Source organism: Panthera onca, chromosome C1 (genome assembly GCF_046562875.1).
Source record: "Panthera onca isolate mPanOnc1 chromosome C1, mPanOnc1 haplotype 2, whole genome shotgun sequence".
Taxonomy (NCBI): domain Eukaryota; kingdom Metazoa; phylum Chordata; class Mammalia; order Carnivora; family Felidae; genus Panthera; species Panthera onca.
This window is the reverse complement of record NC_138346.1, coordinates 117,102,877-117,120,538: the sequence shown is the minus strand read 5'-3', so window position 1 is coordinate 117,120,538 and position 17,662 is coordinate 117,102,877. Positions and strand designations below refer to the sequence as shown.

At 45.5% G+C, this 17,662-nt stretch overlaps 1 protein-coding gene and 1 pseudogene across 6 annotated transcripts in view; one reads left to right on the top strand and one right to left on the bottom strand.

The window, feature by feature from the left end:
- Positions 1-585: 585 nt before the first annotated feature.
- Positions 586-4,818, top strand: LOC132670934 (thymidylate synthase pseudogene; annotated as a pseudogene).
- A 1,588-nt stretch (positions 4,819-6,406) lies between these two features.
- The window catches only part of LOC132671487 (myomegalin-like), a 45,765-nt gene continuing 34,509 nt past the window's right edge, over positions 6,407-17,662 (bottom strand). For 2 of the 6 annotated variants that reach the window (XM_060622321.3, XM_060622316.3), the window contains exons 3-9: positions 16,387-16,622; positions 15,246-15,297; positions 13,960-14,204; positions 9,348-9,581; positions 7,920-8,051; positions 6,946-7,020; positions 6,407-6,638 (exon numbers count right to left, since the gene is read on the bottom strand). In XM_060622321.3, coding sequence (XP_060478304.1) covers positions 6,547-6,638; positions 6,946-7,020; positions 7,920-8,051; positions 9,348-9,581; positions 13,960-14,204; positions 15,246-15,297; positions 16,387-16,622 — 1,066 coding nt within the window. In that variant the 3' untranslated portion in view covers positions 6,407-6,546. The remainder of the gene's footprint in view (positions 6,639-6,945; positions 7,021-7,919; positions 8,052-9,347; positions 9,582-13,959; positions 14,205-15,245; positions 15,298-16,386; positions 16,623-17,662) is intronic. The other 4 variants (XM_060622318.3, XM_060622319.3, XM_060622320.3 and 1 more) reach the window with 4 other exon arrangements.

Here is a 17,662-nt window from a genome sequence, read left to right as displayed (position 1 = left end):
ACAAAGCAAATCTGAATACAAGAGAAAAGGAGAGAAGGCTGGGGGGAGGGGCCCAAGACTCAGCCACGATTTATAAATTCATCACGGAGTCAATGATCCAAAGTCAGCCAACAAAGAGTCCTGTGTTGCCCAAGGAATGGGGCTGTCTTAGCATCCCCACTGCGCCCAGCTATTGGCAGGGAGCAGTGCATGGGAGGTGTGGTCTCAGAGACCATTTTAAAGCCTAGCAACGGGGGCCCTTGGTCAATTAAGCTCCATGTATTAGGAAGGTCTGCAAGGCAAATCCTCATGGCCAAACCCTGAAGACCTCACAAAAGCATTAGTGACTGACAAATATGTGGGATAGAAAAAAGAATAATGGTAAAACTGTTGTGTCTCCTTCCAACCGGAAGGTTTCATTAATATGAAAGCTACTGTCACTCCAATTTCTTTTGCTCAACCTCCACTTTGAGCTCCATGTGGCAATAAGGAAGAAGTGGACCCAAGAGCCACAGATGTGATCACCTCTGTGCCCTGGGCTGACCTCGTGAGAAAAGCCATCTTGTCAACAGCATCTTGATTAAAATGATCCTTTTTCTGATAAGTATGGCTTGGTTTCTTGCTCACGCCTTGATGGTAGGTGAGCGTGCCCAACAGTAACTAAGACAAAGGGCTGGCTCACACTGCAGGAGAGAAAGAGAGAAGACTGGAGAGGGGAAGACCTAACCAAACATCCCTCCATTAAAACAAAACAGAAGCTAACCACATAAGGAGATTGGGTTGCTGAGGGCAATGTCCACATCCTTGTGAAGACAGGGGAGATTGGATTGAGAAGGAAAGCTGAGAGGATAAGGTCTGAGAAATCCCTCCCGAGAAAGTAAAGATTTAGTCCGCAGTGATTGGAGAAGGCAAAAAACTGATGCATATCAAGTGGAACAGTAATGCATGTAAAAGCATTTTGCAATTATAAAACACTGCCAAACACAAGAGATCTCAAGTATGAGATGCACTGCCATTATTAATTTGGTGATTTTTCTGTAGACTATCACAATGCTTTCAACCACCAGATGAGACAGATTTTATTATTAGGGTGTTAGGAGGTGAAGAATTTGAGAATGGCTTAAATACCTGAGAGCCCACATTGTTTGCCTCAAGCAAAACACAAAATAATAGTGGCAATCCAGACCCTACCACAGATGGTGGACAAGCAGCTATAAGTAATACAGTGAAGACCCATGAAATCTGATTTGAATCTTTGGGGCCAGATGTTTTTAAGATGTCAGGATTTGTTATTTTTTTAAGGAAAGTAATACAGAGTACAGTCTTTATATTCTATAACCCCTCCAGTGAGGACTGGGATTGTATCCTATGATCAGGTATACTGGAGTCTCTAAATGTAGGTACCATTTGTCTTGCCCTAGTCACTTGCAGCTCATGAAATGAGGGCCACTTTATTTGGAGGCTTTATCTGAAAGCACAATCTTCCTGGAAATGCAAGCTCTTCTGTCGCTTCTCTTTCTGGTTCTATGAAAACTACTGTCACTCCTTTTGTTCTACCTTCAGTCTGAGCTTTTGAAGCTGGGATTGAGAGGATCTGAGAGCCTTCTCAGAATTCCTTGGAGTGCTCTGATGAGCCCAGATTGGGAAGGGGATAAAGAAGAGGAGAATTTGGCTTCTTAGCATTTGGGAGCTGTCAGCAAGAAGGTGAGCCCAGTCACCGCCCACACTGACATTAAGATCTAAGGCAAAGCTGGGGGCGCCTGGGTGGCTATTTGTTAAGTGTCGGACCCATCTGCTCAGGGCATGGTCTCGTGGTTCGTGGGTTCAAGCTCTGTGTGGGGCTTTGCACTGACAGAACGGAGCCTGCTTGGGATTCTTTCTCTCCCTCTCTCTTTGCCCCTCCCCTATTCGCTCTTGCTCTCTCAAAATTAATAAACTTAAAAAAAAGATCTAAGGCAAAGGTGGAGGAGGATCACTATTGGTATCTGAGGTGGAGCTGCTCACTAGGGACATATAATGGCCCCTAGTCACCTTGCACTTATCTGGGTTCAGTGAAATAAGAGTGAAAGCTGAGTTCCAGGAAAGTGAATTTAGTATGCAGGCATCAGGGGATGTGCCAGGTACATTTGTAGGAGATTGGTGAGGGTTGCAGGGAGCTGCTGAAGTAGTGCGGGTGCCCTTGTGATAAACTCCTGATAAAGGTAGTATCCTTGGGGTGCCTGGCTGGCTCAGTCGGTTAAGCCTCTGACTCTTGATTTTGGCTCAGGTCATGTGAATAATCAAATGTTAAATTTAGTTCATGAGATCGAGCCCCATATCAGGCTCTGCACTGACAGTGTGGAGCCTGCTTGGGATCCTCTCTCTTCCTCTCTCTGCACCCCATCCCATGCTCTCTCTCTCAAAAATAAACAAGCATTAAAAAATAATAAAATCAAGTTAGGCCATGACCATTGTAGAGCACATGGGCTTAATTTTTCTCCCTGGCTCAGCTCTCTGAGGCCAATTCTTCTGACTTGCTAATTTAGTCACGTGGCTTACCTTGGTGAACCCATTTGTGTTATCAGTGACCATCCTTTTTATGTGCTCACATACCATCGAGTTAATATCAATTTTTTCCTGGTTTGCAAAAGATCAAAACAAAACTCACTCTTTTTTTTTTTTTTTAATATTTATTTATTTTTGAGAGACAGAGGGAGACAGAGTATGACCAGGGGAGGGGCAGAGAGAGAGGGAGACACAGAATCTGAAACAGGCTCCAGACTCTGAGCTGTCAGCACAGAGCCCGACGCGGGGCTCGAAACCACGAACCGTGAGATCATGACCTGAGCCGAAGTCGGACGCTTAACCGACTGAGCCACCCAGGCGCCCCCAAAACTCACTCTTCTATAGATATTAAAATATATTATTTCCATCATTCTGAAAATTTGACAATTGCTATTCTCCAGGCTTGAGGCAACTCTTGTGATCTTCATGACTTTGAATGACTCCATCGTTCTCTTGGAGTTCACCTGGGTCTGGCAAATGGTCTCCATTAACACTTTCAAATTTTATCCTACTACCTTTTGATGCGTGATAGTTTTTCTGTTCTTTCTAAGCACGTGATGGGGTCAAGGAGTCCCACAGTCCCACTCTCAATAGCTCTAACACTCCCTGAGCCTTTGCAGTCTAGTTGTCTGAAACAGAAATAGCTAAGAGAGGTCACCGCAGACACAGTGGGAAAAGAGGTGTGGAAGGGCCCGTACTACCTTGCTCACCGCCCCCCGATGGGGTCCCATCCGGGCCCTGCAGCTGTGCCAGCACCACACTGGCCCCCAGCTCCCACCTGCAGCGCTCAAGGTCTCAGCCCGCCTGTGTGGAAGTGGGGCAGGATCTCTGGCCACCACCAAACAGGGTGCTGCGGTACTTGGGGCAGACGGAGCACATCCTGCACTGTGGGCTCCAGAAGGATGACCACACAGGTATCAGCATGCTGCTGGTGCTGGGTATGCAGGTGCACTCCAGCCCATGGGATGAATTTCCTCTGCTGACAACCAAACCTGTATTCTAGAAGGGTGTTTTGGAGGAGTTGCTGTGGTTTATCAAGGGATCCACAAACGCTTGGGAACTGTCTTCCAAGGGAGTGAAAATCTGGGACTCAAATGGGTCCTGAGACCTCTTGGACAGCCGGTATTCTGCAACAGAGAAGAAGGGGACTTAGGCCCAGTTTATAATTTTCAATGGAAAATACAAAGATAAGAATTCAGATTATTCTGGTCAAGGAGTAGACCAACTGCAAAAGGTGATTGACACAATCAAAACCAACTGTGATGACAGAAGAATCATCCTGTGTGGGTGGAATCCAAAAGATCTTCCTTTAATGGCTCCTCTCTGCCATTCCCTTTGCCAGTTCTACCTGGAAAATGGTGAGCTGTCCTGCCAGCTATACCGGAGCTCAGGAGACATGGGCCTGGTTGTGCCCTCCAATGTCGCCAGCTATGCCCTGCTCACCTACAGGATGGTACACACCACAGGCCTGAAGCCCAGTGACTTCATACATACTTTGGGAGATGCACATATTTACCTGAGTCATGTTGAGCTGCTGAAAATGCAGCTTCAGTGAGAACCAAGGCCTTTCCCGAAGCTTAAGATCCTTTGAAAAGTTGAGACAATTGATGACTTCAAGGTTAAAGACTTTCAGGTTGAGGGGTACAATCCTCACCTTACTATAAAAATGGAAATGGCTATGGCACAAAAACACACTCAGATCAATGGAAAAAAATAGAGAACCCAGAAATGGACCCACAAATGGCCAACTAATCTTTGACAAAGCAGGAAAGAATATCCAATGGAATAAAGACAGTCTCTTCAGCAAGTGGTGCTGGGAAAACTGGACAGCGACATGCAGAAGAATGAACCTGGACCCCTTTTTTATACCATACACAAAAATAAACTCAAGATGGATGAAAGACCTAAACATAAGACAGGAAGCCATCAAAATCCTAGAGGAGAAAGCAGGCAAACACCTCTTTGACCTTGGCTGCAGCAACTTCTTATTCAATACACCTCCAGAGGCAAGGGAAACAAAAGCAAAAATGAACTAGTGGGACCTCATCAAAATAAAAATCTTCTGCACAGCAATGTAAACAATCAGCAAAACTAAAAGGCAACTGACAGAATGGGAGAAGATATCTGCAAATGACATACCAGATAAAGGGTTTACTATCCAAAGAACTATCAGATGCAACACCCAAAAACCAAATAATCCAGTGAAGAAACGGGCAAAAGACATGAATAGACATGTCTCCAAAGAAGACATCCAGATGGCCAACCAACACATGAAAAAATGCTCAACATCACTCATCATCAGGGAAATACAAATCAAAACCATGAGATATCACCTCACACCTATCAGCATGGCTAACATTAACAACTCACGCAACAACAGATGTTGGTGAGGATGCAGAGAAAGAGGATCTCTTTCGCACTGCTGGTGGGAATGCAAACTGGTGCAGCCACTCTGGAAAATAGTATGGAGGTTCCTCAAAAAGCTAAAAATAGAACTACCCTACAACCCAGCAATTGCACTATTAGGCATTTATCCAAGGGATACAGGTGTTGTTTCGGAGGGGCACATGCACATGCACATGCACCCCAATGTTCATAGCAGCACTATTGACAATAGCCAAAGTATGGAAAGAGCCCAAATGTCCATCAATGGATGAATGGACAAAAAAGATGTGGTACATATATACAATGGAGTATTACTACTTGGCAATCAAAAAGAATGAAATTTTGCCATTTGCAACTATGTGGATGGAGCTAGAGGGTATTATGCTAAGTGAAATTAGTCAGAGAAAGACAAATATGACTTCACTCATATGAGGACTTTAAGAGACAAAACAGATGAACATAAGGGAAGGGAAGCAAAAACAATATAAAAACAGGAAGGGAGACAAAACATAAAAGACTCTTAAATATAGAGAACAAACAGAGGGTTACTGGAGGGGTTGTGGGAGGGGGGATAGGCTAAATGGGTAAGGGGCACTAAGGAATCTACTCCTAAAATCATTGTTGCACTATATGCTAACCTGGATGTAAATTTAAAAAATAAAGTAAAAAAAAAAAAAGGAAATGGCTAAAGTGCTTTAATTTTTTTGTTTTTATTTTTTAAAATGTTTATTTTTGAGAGAGAGAACGTGAGCATGGGAGAGGCGGTTGGGGGGCGGGGGGGGGGGGGGGGGACAGAGGATCCGAAGTGATGTGGGGCTTGAACTCACCAACCCATGAGATCATGACCTGAGCTGAAGTCAGATGTTCAACCAACTGAGCCACCCACGTGCCCCTACAGTGCTTTTCAGGGAGGTGTTTGAAGGATATTCAGTCTTTAGGGGTTGGACTGAATGCCCAGGTAAAAGCTCGTTTGCCCTAAAGAAAGAAGGAATGAGGTAAAAAATCTATGGGTGATCAGTGATTATTATTAACTTTTAAGGATGTTGCCATTGGCAAACATAACCTTGCCAGTTCTCTTAGGAACAAAAGGCCTTGAGTTTGGTTAACTCCCCAAAGATGTATGAAAATGCTGAGACTGGGAATAAAGTCAGGAGAGTGAAATTTATATACACGAAAAATGTATACATGCATTTCAATCCCACATTTTTATGATGGTCAGTGAATTTCAAGAATTACATATAAGCTATTCCCCTAAATTTGAGCAAGCTGAACAATACTAGCAGTCCTAGTAATGTACAGTTGTAGTTATAAACATTTAAAGTTACATTTGTTTTATATATTGTCATAATAAAGAAGTGCTCTGCAAAAAAATTAAGTAACTAATAGTGACATCTCATTTTTTCTTTAACCTTTTCTATGACCTTCTGGCCATTATGGGTTTTATTCTTTCCTCACAAATTTTACTCTTTATAGGAATTCAATAAATATATGTAAACAATAATTTTTAAATAAGAATTTATTAATTTGATCCATTCATTTAAAGGTAATGTCGATGCCTCCAAGTTCACACCCAAGAATGCTGTTGACAGGGCTGGGAAAGTTCTGGAGAACGTTCTTCCGGATCCTCCAGACATCATGTCACAAGGTGTCCTGAGCACAGCAGCAAGAGTGACTCTGAGCACATGTGTGAGGGGTGGCCGGGGAGACCTCTGGAGCTGACTGGGCACTGCCTACGGAAGGAGAGACAGAGCTGCAAAGGAAGGGCTCAGGGAACTCTCTACACTGACTGCTCCAAACAGAAACTGACATCCCTTTCCTTCCTTATTCACACTCAGCTGGAAATGGAAAGGGAGGGAGGGAGACACCAAGCTGGTATCCAGTTCGCAGCCAGTGACTCCCTGGTTATCTGCACAGAGCAAGGGACAAATACATGAAATGTGAATTTCCCAGAGCTAGTGACTCCTAGAGTTTAGAGTCCAGGAATGTGTAGACAGGCCCTTATAAGAAGCAGCCTTATCCAAATTGAAAATAACTTACAATTTTGGCCCGTGTGGGGCTGGGCAATTTTTTTACTCTCCAGCCTCTTCTGCTTGCTTCTGCAACTGGGTACTGCTGTGGAAAGGTGCAACATGAAAGTGACCAAGTTTGGGGTTTGCCCTCTGTCAGCCTGAAGGCTCCAGTTTGCTTTCCCAGAGGCCCTTTTCTAGTTGCAGAGCTGAGGCACAGACTCTGGGTTCTACCCATGGAAGCCAGAGGTGGATACTGTCACAGGGAGTAAAAAAACAAAAAACAAAAAAAAAAGTCATACATCTGGGAAACAGATGCTCTCAAAGATGTACTTTCCTGTATACACCAAAGTTTCAGGCTCAGCCATGCAGAAAACCTGGGGGCTGCCTGAACTGGGAAATGGTTGTGATGTGGCTGAGTCACACCACGCTGGACCAAACACTCATGCACAGTGGCTGCAGTTGCGGGACGGACTTGCCCACCACTCAGCTGCCGCTGTGAGGTTGTAGGGGCCCTGGTCGCCATTCTTCTGAGCTTGGCAAGGGAGAAGGGATGTGGAAGTACCAGTCTCCAAGTGAGAGCATCATGTGGAAAGCACAGGAACATGGGCCATTTGCATATGGGAAGTGGCAGGTGGTACCCAGAGCCTGTGGTGGTGGCGTGAAGGTGGAATGTGGTCCACCCTCGGCTGAAGTGGGTATCATGGCAAGTCTTGGTTCCACCACTTGCCAGTCAGGCCAGAAGCCAGGTGTGGCACAAGGATGTACAGGGAGTCACAAGAATGGGCATCATGTCAGACAGTGCTGGGCGTGAGACACAGCCCTGCCTCGGGCAAGACAGTGTCTTCATTTATAGAGTAGGGACAATGGCGCCTGCCCTGCTTCCCTCTCTGGTGGACTGTGAGGAAGACTAGGGTACAGCACACTGATGTGCTTTTTAACTGCAAACCTAAATGCCCTTGTGAGACTCTAGATGTGGACGGAACCAGTTTTGGCCTTTCCTACTTTTTTCTCGGTCGGCACTGCTGAGCACGTGTCCCAGCCTCTCCTGCAGGCGGTCGTTGATGTAGACAGACTCCTCCAGGCGCTGGCGCAGGTTCTGGATCTCAACAAGGTTCTTTTCCAGTAGGTCAGCCCCTGTTGCATCCCACCAAGACATGGGAGAGGTAGGAGGTGAGGAAGGCCACTTGCTCACAGGCAGCTATGGAGCCTGCCCAGGACTTCTCTGCAAGATCCCTGCCCGTCCCTGTACTCCTGTCAACTTCCTTCTCTCACCTGGGCACCAGGAAGCACCAGGCAGCTTTGTTTAAAGAGCTCCTGGGCTTTCAAACACAAGATGGCCCTCTGGAAGGAAACTCCATCAGGGCCTCCTCCCAGATGAAGGCTGAGTACATCTGAGGGAGATGGATGCTGGGCTGGAAAACAAGGGTGGAAACTGCTACAGGTCTCCAGGCAGGACTGGCCAGTTGGTCTACCTCCTTTGGTCACAGTCCAGAGGCCTCCTCTCTACCTCATACCTATCCTACCTGATGATCCCTGACTGAAAACCTTTACCACCCATCCACTAATAGAAAGGCTAGAGTAAATGCATATGAAATTAAATCAGGCAGTGAATAATAAGGGATGCTGAGTATTTTCCTTTAACCACTTTTGGTGAAGAGTGACAAGGAAGGGCCTGGGGAGGTATCAGGACCTGAAGGAGGAATAGGAGAAGAAAGGAGCACCTCTGAAGAAGTCAGAGGATGCACAAAGGGAAGGGGAAAGAGGCCAAGAATAGGCATCATCCACTAGGACATCTTGCTTAGGGTCAGGTTTTTCTGAGAATTTCAAATGTCTTATTGTTACACTGTCTCAGTCCTAGGAACTGAGCTCCTTCAAGCCATTCTTCTCCATGGGTGCACCCTGGGTCACTGGTGCCAGGATGCCTGGCTCTAAACTACTAGCAAAATTTGAGAGGCAAGACTGACTCAGTAATTGCATACAAAGGGCATGTGTGTATAACTGTAGAAATAGTCTCCCATCCTGCAATAAATAGCTCTTGACTGAAGGAAGATCTTCCCCAGGGTAGCTTGAGCTGGGAACTCCAAGAACAGTCTACATGTAGGCCGCAGAAGATTGTAGCACAGGGCAAAGGGAGCATATGAATACGAGGCAACTCATCCTGTCTGTAGAGCACCTCAGAATGTCCCTGACTTCCTGGATTCTCCTGCTCAGCGTGAATCTCTGGGTAAGGGGAATGGGAGACGCACTTAGAAAGGACCAGCACTGGGCTGGAATCTTGTTCTCTGGCTGAGCTACAGGATACTGTCCCTTCATCTCACCCACTTCTGTGAGCCAGGATCTAACAGGGGAATAAGAATCCTTGGGCCCAGGAAGAATGTGTTCACCCCCATCAATAAGCTCCATTGTCACCATCTACTCTTTTGTGTTTACCGGAAGGCTTGGAGTCGGGCCGGTACAATGAGGAGAAGGAGGAGAGGCACCCAGACGCGTTCATTTTCTGAGGCCTCGTCTCATCCCATGGGCCACTGCTGCCATGGTACCCAGGTTCTGGTGTCCCACTCAGTTGTGTGGTGCCACTCAGAGGATAGGAGGGCTGGGCGGATCTGGCATCTGAATGGTCGCTGAGCAATGATGCTGAATCAGCAGGAGTGGCTGCGCTGACATCTGTCCAGAAAGGAATGTGAGGAAGAAATGGATGGGAAGTCAGAAATAAAGCGTTTTAAAAATAATTATACTGGGTTGAATAGTGTCCTCCAAAGTCACGTCCATACCTGGAACCGCAGAACGTGACCGTATCTGAAAATGGGGTTGCCGCAGATGAAATGATTTAGGACAAGAATATATTGGATTAGCATGGACCTACATTCAATATGACTGATGTCCTTACAAGGACAGGAGAGGAGACACCGATAGAGTCACACGGCGGGAGAAAACCACACGACAAGGGAGTCAGGAGGCAGACACCAGAGAGATGTTTCTACAAGCCAAGGGAAGCTCCCAGCAACCACCAGAAACTAGGAAGAAGCAAGGAAAATGGAGCATGGCCCTGCTGACACCTTGATTTCAGACTTCTAGCCTTTAGAACGTGGGCAAAACAAATGTCTGTTGTTTTAAAACACGCAGTTTGTGATACTTTGTTATAGCAGCCTTAGAAAACTAATACAGTAATCCATGGAATTCAGACCAGAGCAGATGTGAGAGACACCCCAAGCACAGGCAGTCATTTCTCTGACATCAGCCATAGCAACATTTTTCATGATAAGGAAGGGAAACAAAAGCAAGATTAAACTATTGGGACTACCCCAAAATTTAAAGCTTTTGTGTAGTGAAGGAAACCATCAACAAAACAAAAAGACAACATACTGAATGAGAATGTTTTGCAAGTGATGTATCCAATAAGAGGTTAATATCCAAAATATATAAAAAACTTATATAACTCAACCCCCAAACCCCCCAAGCAATCCAATAAAAAATGGACAGACGACATGAATAGACATTTTCCCAAAGACATACAGATGGCCAATAGACCCATGAAAAGATGCTCAACATCATTCATTATCAGAGAAATGCAAATCAAAACCACAATGAGGTACCACCTCACACTCATCAGAATGGTTAAAACAAAAAACATAAGAAATAAGTGTTGGCGAGTGAGGATGTGGAGAAAAAGGAACTCTTGTGCACTGTTCATGGGAATGCAAACTGGTGTAACCACTGTGGAAAACAGTATGGAGGTTCCTCAAAAAATTAAAAGTAGAACTACCAATATGATCCCATAATTTCACTACCTGGTATTTACACTAAGAAAACAAAAACACTAACTTGAAAAGATACATGCACCCCTATGTTTACTGCTTCATTATTTACAACAGCCAAATTATGGAAGCAGCCCAAGTGTCCACCCATGAGCGGGGGAAGGGGTAGAGAGAGAAAGAGAGACACAGAATCTGAAGCAGGCTCCAGGCTCTGAGCTGTTAGCACAGAGCCTGATGCAGGGCTCAAACCCATGAACCCTGAGATCTTGACCTGAGCTGAAGTCAGACAGTTAACCAACTGAGCTACCCAGGTGCCTTGAAGATGTGGTATTTCTATATAACGGAATACTACTCAGCCATTTGTTGCAAAGTCTTGCCATTTGCAACAACATGGATGGAGTTACAGGATATAATGCTAAGTGAAAGAAGTCAGAGCAGACAAATATCATATAATTTCACTCATATGTGAAATTTAAGAAACAAAACAAATGAACAAAAAAAAAAAAGAGAAATAAACAAAAAGCAGACTCTTAAATATAGAGAGGAGGTGGGTGAAGGATGGTGGCATAGATGAGATTAAGAGTACATTACCATGATTGGCACTGAGAAATGTATTGAATTCTTGAATCACTATATTGTACACCTGAAACTCATATAACGCTGTATGCTAACTATACTTGAATTTAAAAAAAGGAAAAACAAAGAAGTGGTGGTTAGATGTACTATCTGAGGGTCACAATATATGCACAGGAAAAGTACAGGGGCCACTCTCCTGCCTGTCTCTATGGAGGCACTTTAGAAATGTCTCCTTCTATAGCAGAAATCACTACAGATCTTACAAATCACAAGGTTAAGGAGATGAGCATTTTGCTAGTCTGTGAACAGGTAATATATTCACTGGACAGTCTATGCCCTTGCCAGTGACACAGTGGCTAATCCTTCCTGAGACTGTTCTCGATTGGGGGTTGTTGGAGGAGGAAGAGAAAGGGAAAATGGCCTCCGGTTATGGCCGTTGTGCAGAGAACTGAGACAGGGTGATGCTCCTGGTGGCTCCCACTCCTCCTGCCTCCTACTCTGGATGCCTACTGAGGCTGAGGGGGTCTCTGAGGAAGGCAAGTGGTGATTTGGATCTCACCCAGAATGGCTCACAAGACTGTAAAAATAATTCTTAAATATAGCTTAAATTGTCTGGCAAGTTTCTCCTCTAAGCAGATAGGAGTGAAGTCCTTGTTTTCCAACCAAGTCAAGTTCCTCTAAGGAACTATGCACTTGAATCAATATCCAGTAGGTCTTCTCCTTCCATTATGTATGGTCTTACATAAAACCAGTTATAATTAGCATCACTGTGAAAAAAAAGCGTAAGGTAGCCTACCATTAAGTCTTTAACACAATGCCCCACAATGTAGGAACTCAATCAAAAGGTGATTCCCAACCCCTTTCTTCTTTTTGTTTAATGTAAACTAAATTTATTGTTTCTTTTCCCACCCCCTTTCAAACCTCCTTTATCCCCTCCCTAGAAAACCAGCTGACACTCAACCACGGCCACAGGAGTCCCAGGTCCATCGGTGACAGTGATCAGCATTTCACCTCCCAGTCTCCCCTCGCCACATGCACAGAAAACATGCCCTATGCTGTACGCAGAAAGCAACAGGGAGCAGCCTCTCATGAGAAGGGTTTCACCTCACCGGGAAGCTGCCCCACCAGTCACACTGCTTGTTAACTGTTCTACAAAGTTTGGTCCAAAAAACAGAGGAGGAGCAGTGATAAGCCAATGCCCCTCTGAGAGGATAATGACTTCAGATGGAACAAAGAAGGGTTTCAATCTCCCTCAGAGAAGAAGAAGGTGGCAGAAAATAGGGGTGATGCCATGCGATGAGGCCACTTGAGATGTGGCCTTCCCTACCAGTTGTGGCGGGAATTGTCGGTGAGGGGGAACGTGTGTTTGCCCTTCTGCTGTCTCCCAGGGTGGCCCTGAGTTCGGGTCAAGTGACTCTGGGCAACTGAGTTCAAGGATGCAGGTAAAACTCCCCTGGGCCCCTTGGAAGATGTCACATACACATCAAGGACAGCTTATTCATTCATAAATCCGTGGACGAAAGTGCAATGTCCATAGGGACTTGTCTCATCTGCAGAGGCTACACCATTGTCAGAAAGAGTGGAGTGGGGAAAACACTGGTTCCAGAAACCCAGCAAAAGACGTGTGCAAAGAGGTGACGCCCTCCCTGCTTGGTCCCTGACTGCTCAGGCTACCATGCAGTGGACGGTCTGAGCTGTTGATTCAGGCTCACAGTGAATGCCATCCCAAGCTGGCCACTCTTCAGTAAGTGTCCTGACTTCACTGAGCCTCAGTGTCCTCAGCCTTGTAAAACTGGGACACCACCAACTACTTGAGGGGATGGTTATGCTGATTAAATGAGGCAAGATGCATAGTTAGTAATGTGAGCATACCAGATGTTCAATAAATGTGAATTTCCTTTCTTTCCTTGGTTGCTATAATCCCGGGGGAAACATTATGCTGCTCTGATCCTCAGGGTAAAATGAGAAACAGGAATAGTATCAGGTCAAATCCCAATATGGCTCATTCATTGCTTAAAACAGTCAATTCAGGAAAAAAAAAATCAGACTAAGGTTGGTTTCTCAGTATTATTTACACCAGAATTTGATTGATACAGTTCCCTAAAAACAGAAATGCTTTTCTCAGGAGGAAAATTAAAGAGAAAGCTGGGCAGGAGAAAATGAAGGTTTGATTTTAAATGTATGCTGCTCCTCCTCCGCACCAAGGCTACCCAAGTGCCCTCCTTGGGGAATTCTGGGGAGAGGCAAGTTGGCGATGAGTTCAGCCTGAACCTGAGACACGTCCCAGATACTGAGGGTTCAGAGGACATTACAGCTGAATCATTAGAATGATGGATGGGATCTATAAATCCACAAATGATAAAGAATGTTTAGTAATAAACAGAAAATAAGAACTGTGTTTACCCCAGAGATTCCAAGATCAGAGACCCAATATTAGTGATGTTCATGCCCATGGCCTGAAACATGATATGATGGGATTGCAGTGATAAGGGAACATTTGCCCCTTTCCCTTCCCAGCTCATGACCCCTCCCCTCAAGTCCAATACCGTGTATGTGTCAGAGGAGGTCTAGTGGCTGATGACGTGTGGGGTTAGGAATGGAGAAGAGCTGCCTGACACCCTTGGGGCCTGTGCTTGGCACCGAGTCCCAGACCTGTGCCCCACCAGGTACATCACAGGGGATCTGTAGGGCCTGGCTGCAAAGATACCTACTCTTGGTGTAGACAAAGGAGCAAGCACCTGGCAACAGGATGCTGTCTGGGTACTCACTGGCCACAGCCACTGCAGGGTGTACTTCTTGCTCTTCATGAAGCAGGGAGGTGCTGCTGGAGGAGTGATGGGCAGCAGACTGGGCATGGCTGCTGGACTGGATCTGGGGCAGAGTCTGGGGCTGGGCCTGCTGTTTGGTCTTTAGAGCTTCTGGCACTTTACCCTTTGTATGCATCTCCCTTAAGATACTGGCGGGGTAAGAAAGACAGAGGGAAAATAAAGGTCACCTGAATGACATAGCTGTAGCAATCTGGCAGCCCATGGGAGAAGCCCCAGAAGTCAAGGAGACTGTTCCTTCAGAGGAGAAGGCAAACCATTTGTTTGGGGGTGGAGAGTGGGGGACAGGGGAGGACAACAGTTGCCCAGTGCCTTGGCCACAAACATCCTGAGGAAGAGAGAAGACCCATTAGGCCCCTTAAATAATACTCATGGTTCCTTCATAAGACAACCAGAGGTTCGCACTCTGTGAACACGATGTGCTCAGTAGTATTTGCAGTGGCCTGTTTAAAACTGCTTCCCAAGGCAATGCGGCTTCCTAGGTGTCTTGTACTTTCTAGACTTCCTTCCCTAAGTATGGTCATGGAGTATAAATCTCTTTTTTTGCAAGAAAAATTTGTAGTTATTTATCATGTGCCAGTACCTCTTGGGTCACCCTTAAAGAAACCAGATATAATCTCACTCTGGTCTTTACTTTTTTTTTTTTTGTATATCTTTTTTTTTTAATTAATTAATTAATTTTTTTTCTCTTAACGTTTATTTATTTTTGAGACAGGGAGAGACAGAGCATGAACGGGGGAGAGTCAGAGAGAGAGGGAGACACAGAATCTGAAACAGGCTCCAGGCTCTGAGCTGTCAGCACAGAACCTGACGCGGGGCTCGAACTCACGGACCGCGAGATCATGACCTGAGCCGAAGTCGGATGCTCAACCTACTGAGCCACCCAGGCACCCCTCACTCTGGTCTTTAAAGATCTGAGAGAAATCAGAGCTGATCCCCGGGGGTACAGAAGACTCCTAAGGTTAGAGCAGCTCTGTATTGCTAAATTGGTGATTGAATATGAGAATGGGACTAAAATAACAATAAATTAAAAAAAAAAAGAAACGAGACCACTTCATCACCAAGGAGACATAATGATAATCAGCCATCTGTTTTTTTATGGTATGTGAGAGCTCCTGCTTATAAATCCTTCATCAGATTATGTTTCACAGCCCCTGAGAATCTAGAGTTACCTGAGGGTCCGCAGCATGTGTCCTGTTTGATTCTTCTCACTTGTGCAGTCATCTGAAAACCAGATTCAAAAAGGACCAGTCATAATTTAAGCAGGTCTTATTTCCCAGATTACAGACAAACTCTGAATTTTCTCTGGGATGAGACGTGACTATTTGATGCTCCAGTCCAAGATACTCTGAATTTTCTCAGGAGACATTGGAGAACTTGTCTGGTGGGCTTTCCTGAGCCCACCACAAAGGCCATTATCTTTACTTGCTCTGCCCTGGATCAGAGTCAAAAGCTAAATGTCTCTTTTCCTACAGGTCTTGAGATACTTGTCTGGTGGCTCTGGACCACTCCAACCAGAGTCTCCCAGTTCTGCCACAGAGCTGGTTCCCAGTCCTGCCTCTGTGTGCTCGGCCACAGTTTTCACGCAGAACCTACTCCTATCTCTGTAGAGGTGACAGACATCCCTGTCCCACCTCTGCATCTGCCACCAGGAGCCCACACAGTGGCCTCAAGCCTATGCGCCCTTGGTGCTCCAGGGACTATTCTATGAAAAAGGCACCTGAACTAACTAATGTTCCCACAACCAGGTACCAGTCTATACAGTGTCTAAACTATGCCCAAATCAGCATGGTTGTTTGATCATGTTTTTGAAGTGCACTGATTAATATTGCTGATCTGATCCCTGGGACAATCATGCTGGTATTATTTGACCTAACTTTTTTGGTGAGGAAACAGAAATCAAGAGAAATATGAACGTATCCGGAGCTGGCAATGAACACATACAGGCTAGAGCCAGGGTCTTCAGATCCTGGTTCGGGGCTCTGTTCACAGCACCCAGCTGCCCCTGTTCTACCTCCCTTTCTGCCAGTTAGTTTCAGATAAATGCTATCACCCACCAGAGATGCCTTTTGCCCGAGCGGCCACATCCCATGAGAGATGGCAGGGCTGTGACCTTCATCTGGGCATCCTCAATCCGGTGTGCTTCTCCTCAGTGCTCCTCACCAGCCAGTCCTGACTCCACCATGCTTCCAAGGTGGTGACTACAGAGCGGGACATCAGATTGAAAAGTCACTTGTCGATGGATATGGGCTGGTCTGAGCCTTGGTCCTTGGGAGGGACTGAAAGTCTTCCTGAGCCCTGGGGTGCGCTTACCTGTGCTGAATTTGCTGGCAAGGCTCTCTGCCAGCTGGCTCCCCTTGGCCAGCTGCTCACGGAAGCGTTGCTCCATGCAGTGGTCAATTTTATTGCTGCTGAGGAGCTCCTCAAAGGTTTTCACTGTGTTCCTGACATGCTGAATGAGAAGGGAAGAGAAAGTTCTCCCCACTCTCATCTTCTGCCGCAGGTGGGTCAACTCTCGAGCCTGATCCTGGATCAAGGAATGGCATTTCCTAAAGAGGGGAAGAAACAGTAAGTGAGGAAAGAGGAGACTGACAGGTTGTGGTACTTCAGCAGAAGACACTTAGAGAATTTCACCCCCAAAACCCCTACACTGAATTAGCACGTGTTTAGGGACCTGAATGTGGCAAAGGGAATGAAGAAAGGAAAACTAAGCCTTCTTCTGTTTGAAAGCCTCCTTCTAAAAGTTTCTTTTCCCAGGCTTGTACTTCTGAAAATGGAATCAGCTTTTCTTCCCTAGTTCTGCTTTAAAATCTGTTCCCAATCCATCTCTTCAGTTTAATAAACCATTTCAGTACAGTAAAAAAAAGTCAGGCTTTAATTGGAAAGTCGAAAGGAAAACCATCATGTGAGAAGAGACCACTTGTTCTCTCACCAGGATGGACCTATCTATGTTTTTCCTATAAATAGCTAAGGCTCCATTGCTAGGACATCTTCAAGCTCCTTTAGTCTACCCACTGTATTCTACCATGTCTGTATGCTCTGGTGTAACTAATTAGTGCAGTGTTTTGCTTGTAGGGTTCAAAAGAGTGATCTGAAAAATGATCTCCAAGAAATGATCTGAACCAATTTAGTATCCCATAATATCCTGGCCAACACGACTACTATTTGTCATAGAGGAGAGTAGAAGAGGAGGTTTTAGTTCATCTTGTTCCTGAGGGAGGCAACACAGCTGGACGGATGAAGCAGGAAGCAGCAGGCCTAGACTGTAGCCCCAGTATGCTCTATGCTCCCACTGCAAACTTGGAAAGTCACTTTACTACTTTGTGCCTCAGTTTCATCATCTGCAAATGAGGTCAAAAGGACTATTTTGCCTTTTTAGAAATATGGTCAGGATTGACTTTAAGTTAATTTTTATTTATTTTGAGAGAGATAGCAAGCAGGGAAGGACAGAGAGAAAGGGAGACAGAATCCCAAGCAGCCTCCACACCGTCAGTGCAGAGCCCATCGTGAGGCTCAAACTAACAAACAGTGAGATCATGATCCGAGCTGAAATCAAGAGTCGGATGTTTAACTGACTGAGTCACCAAGG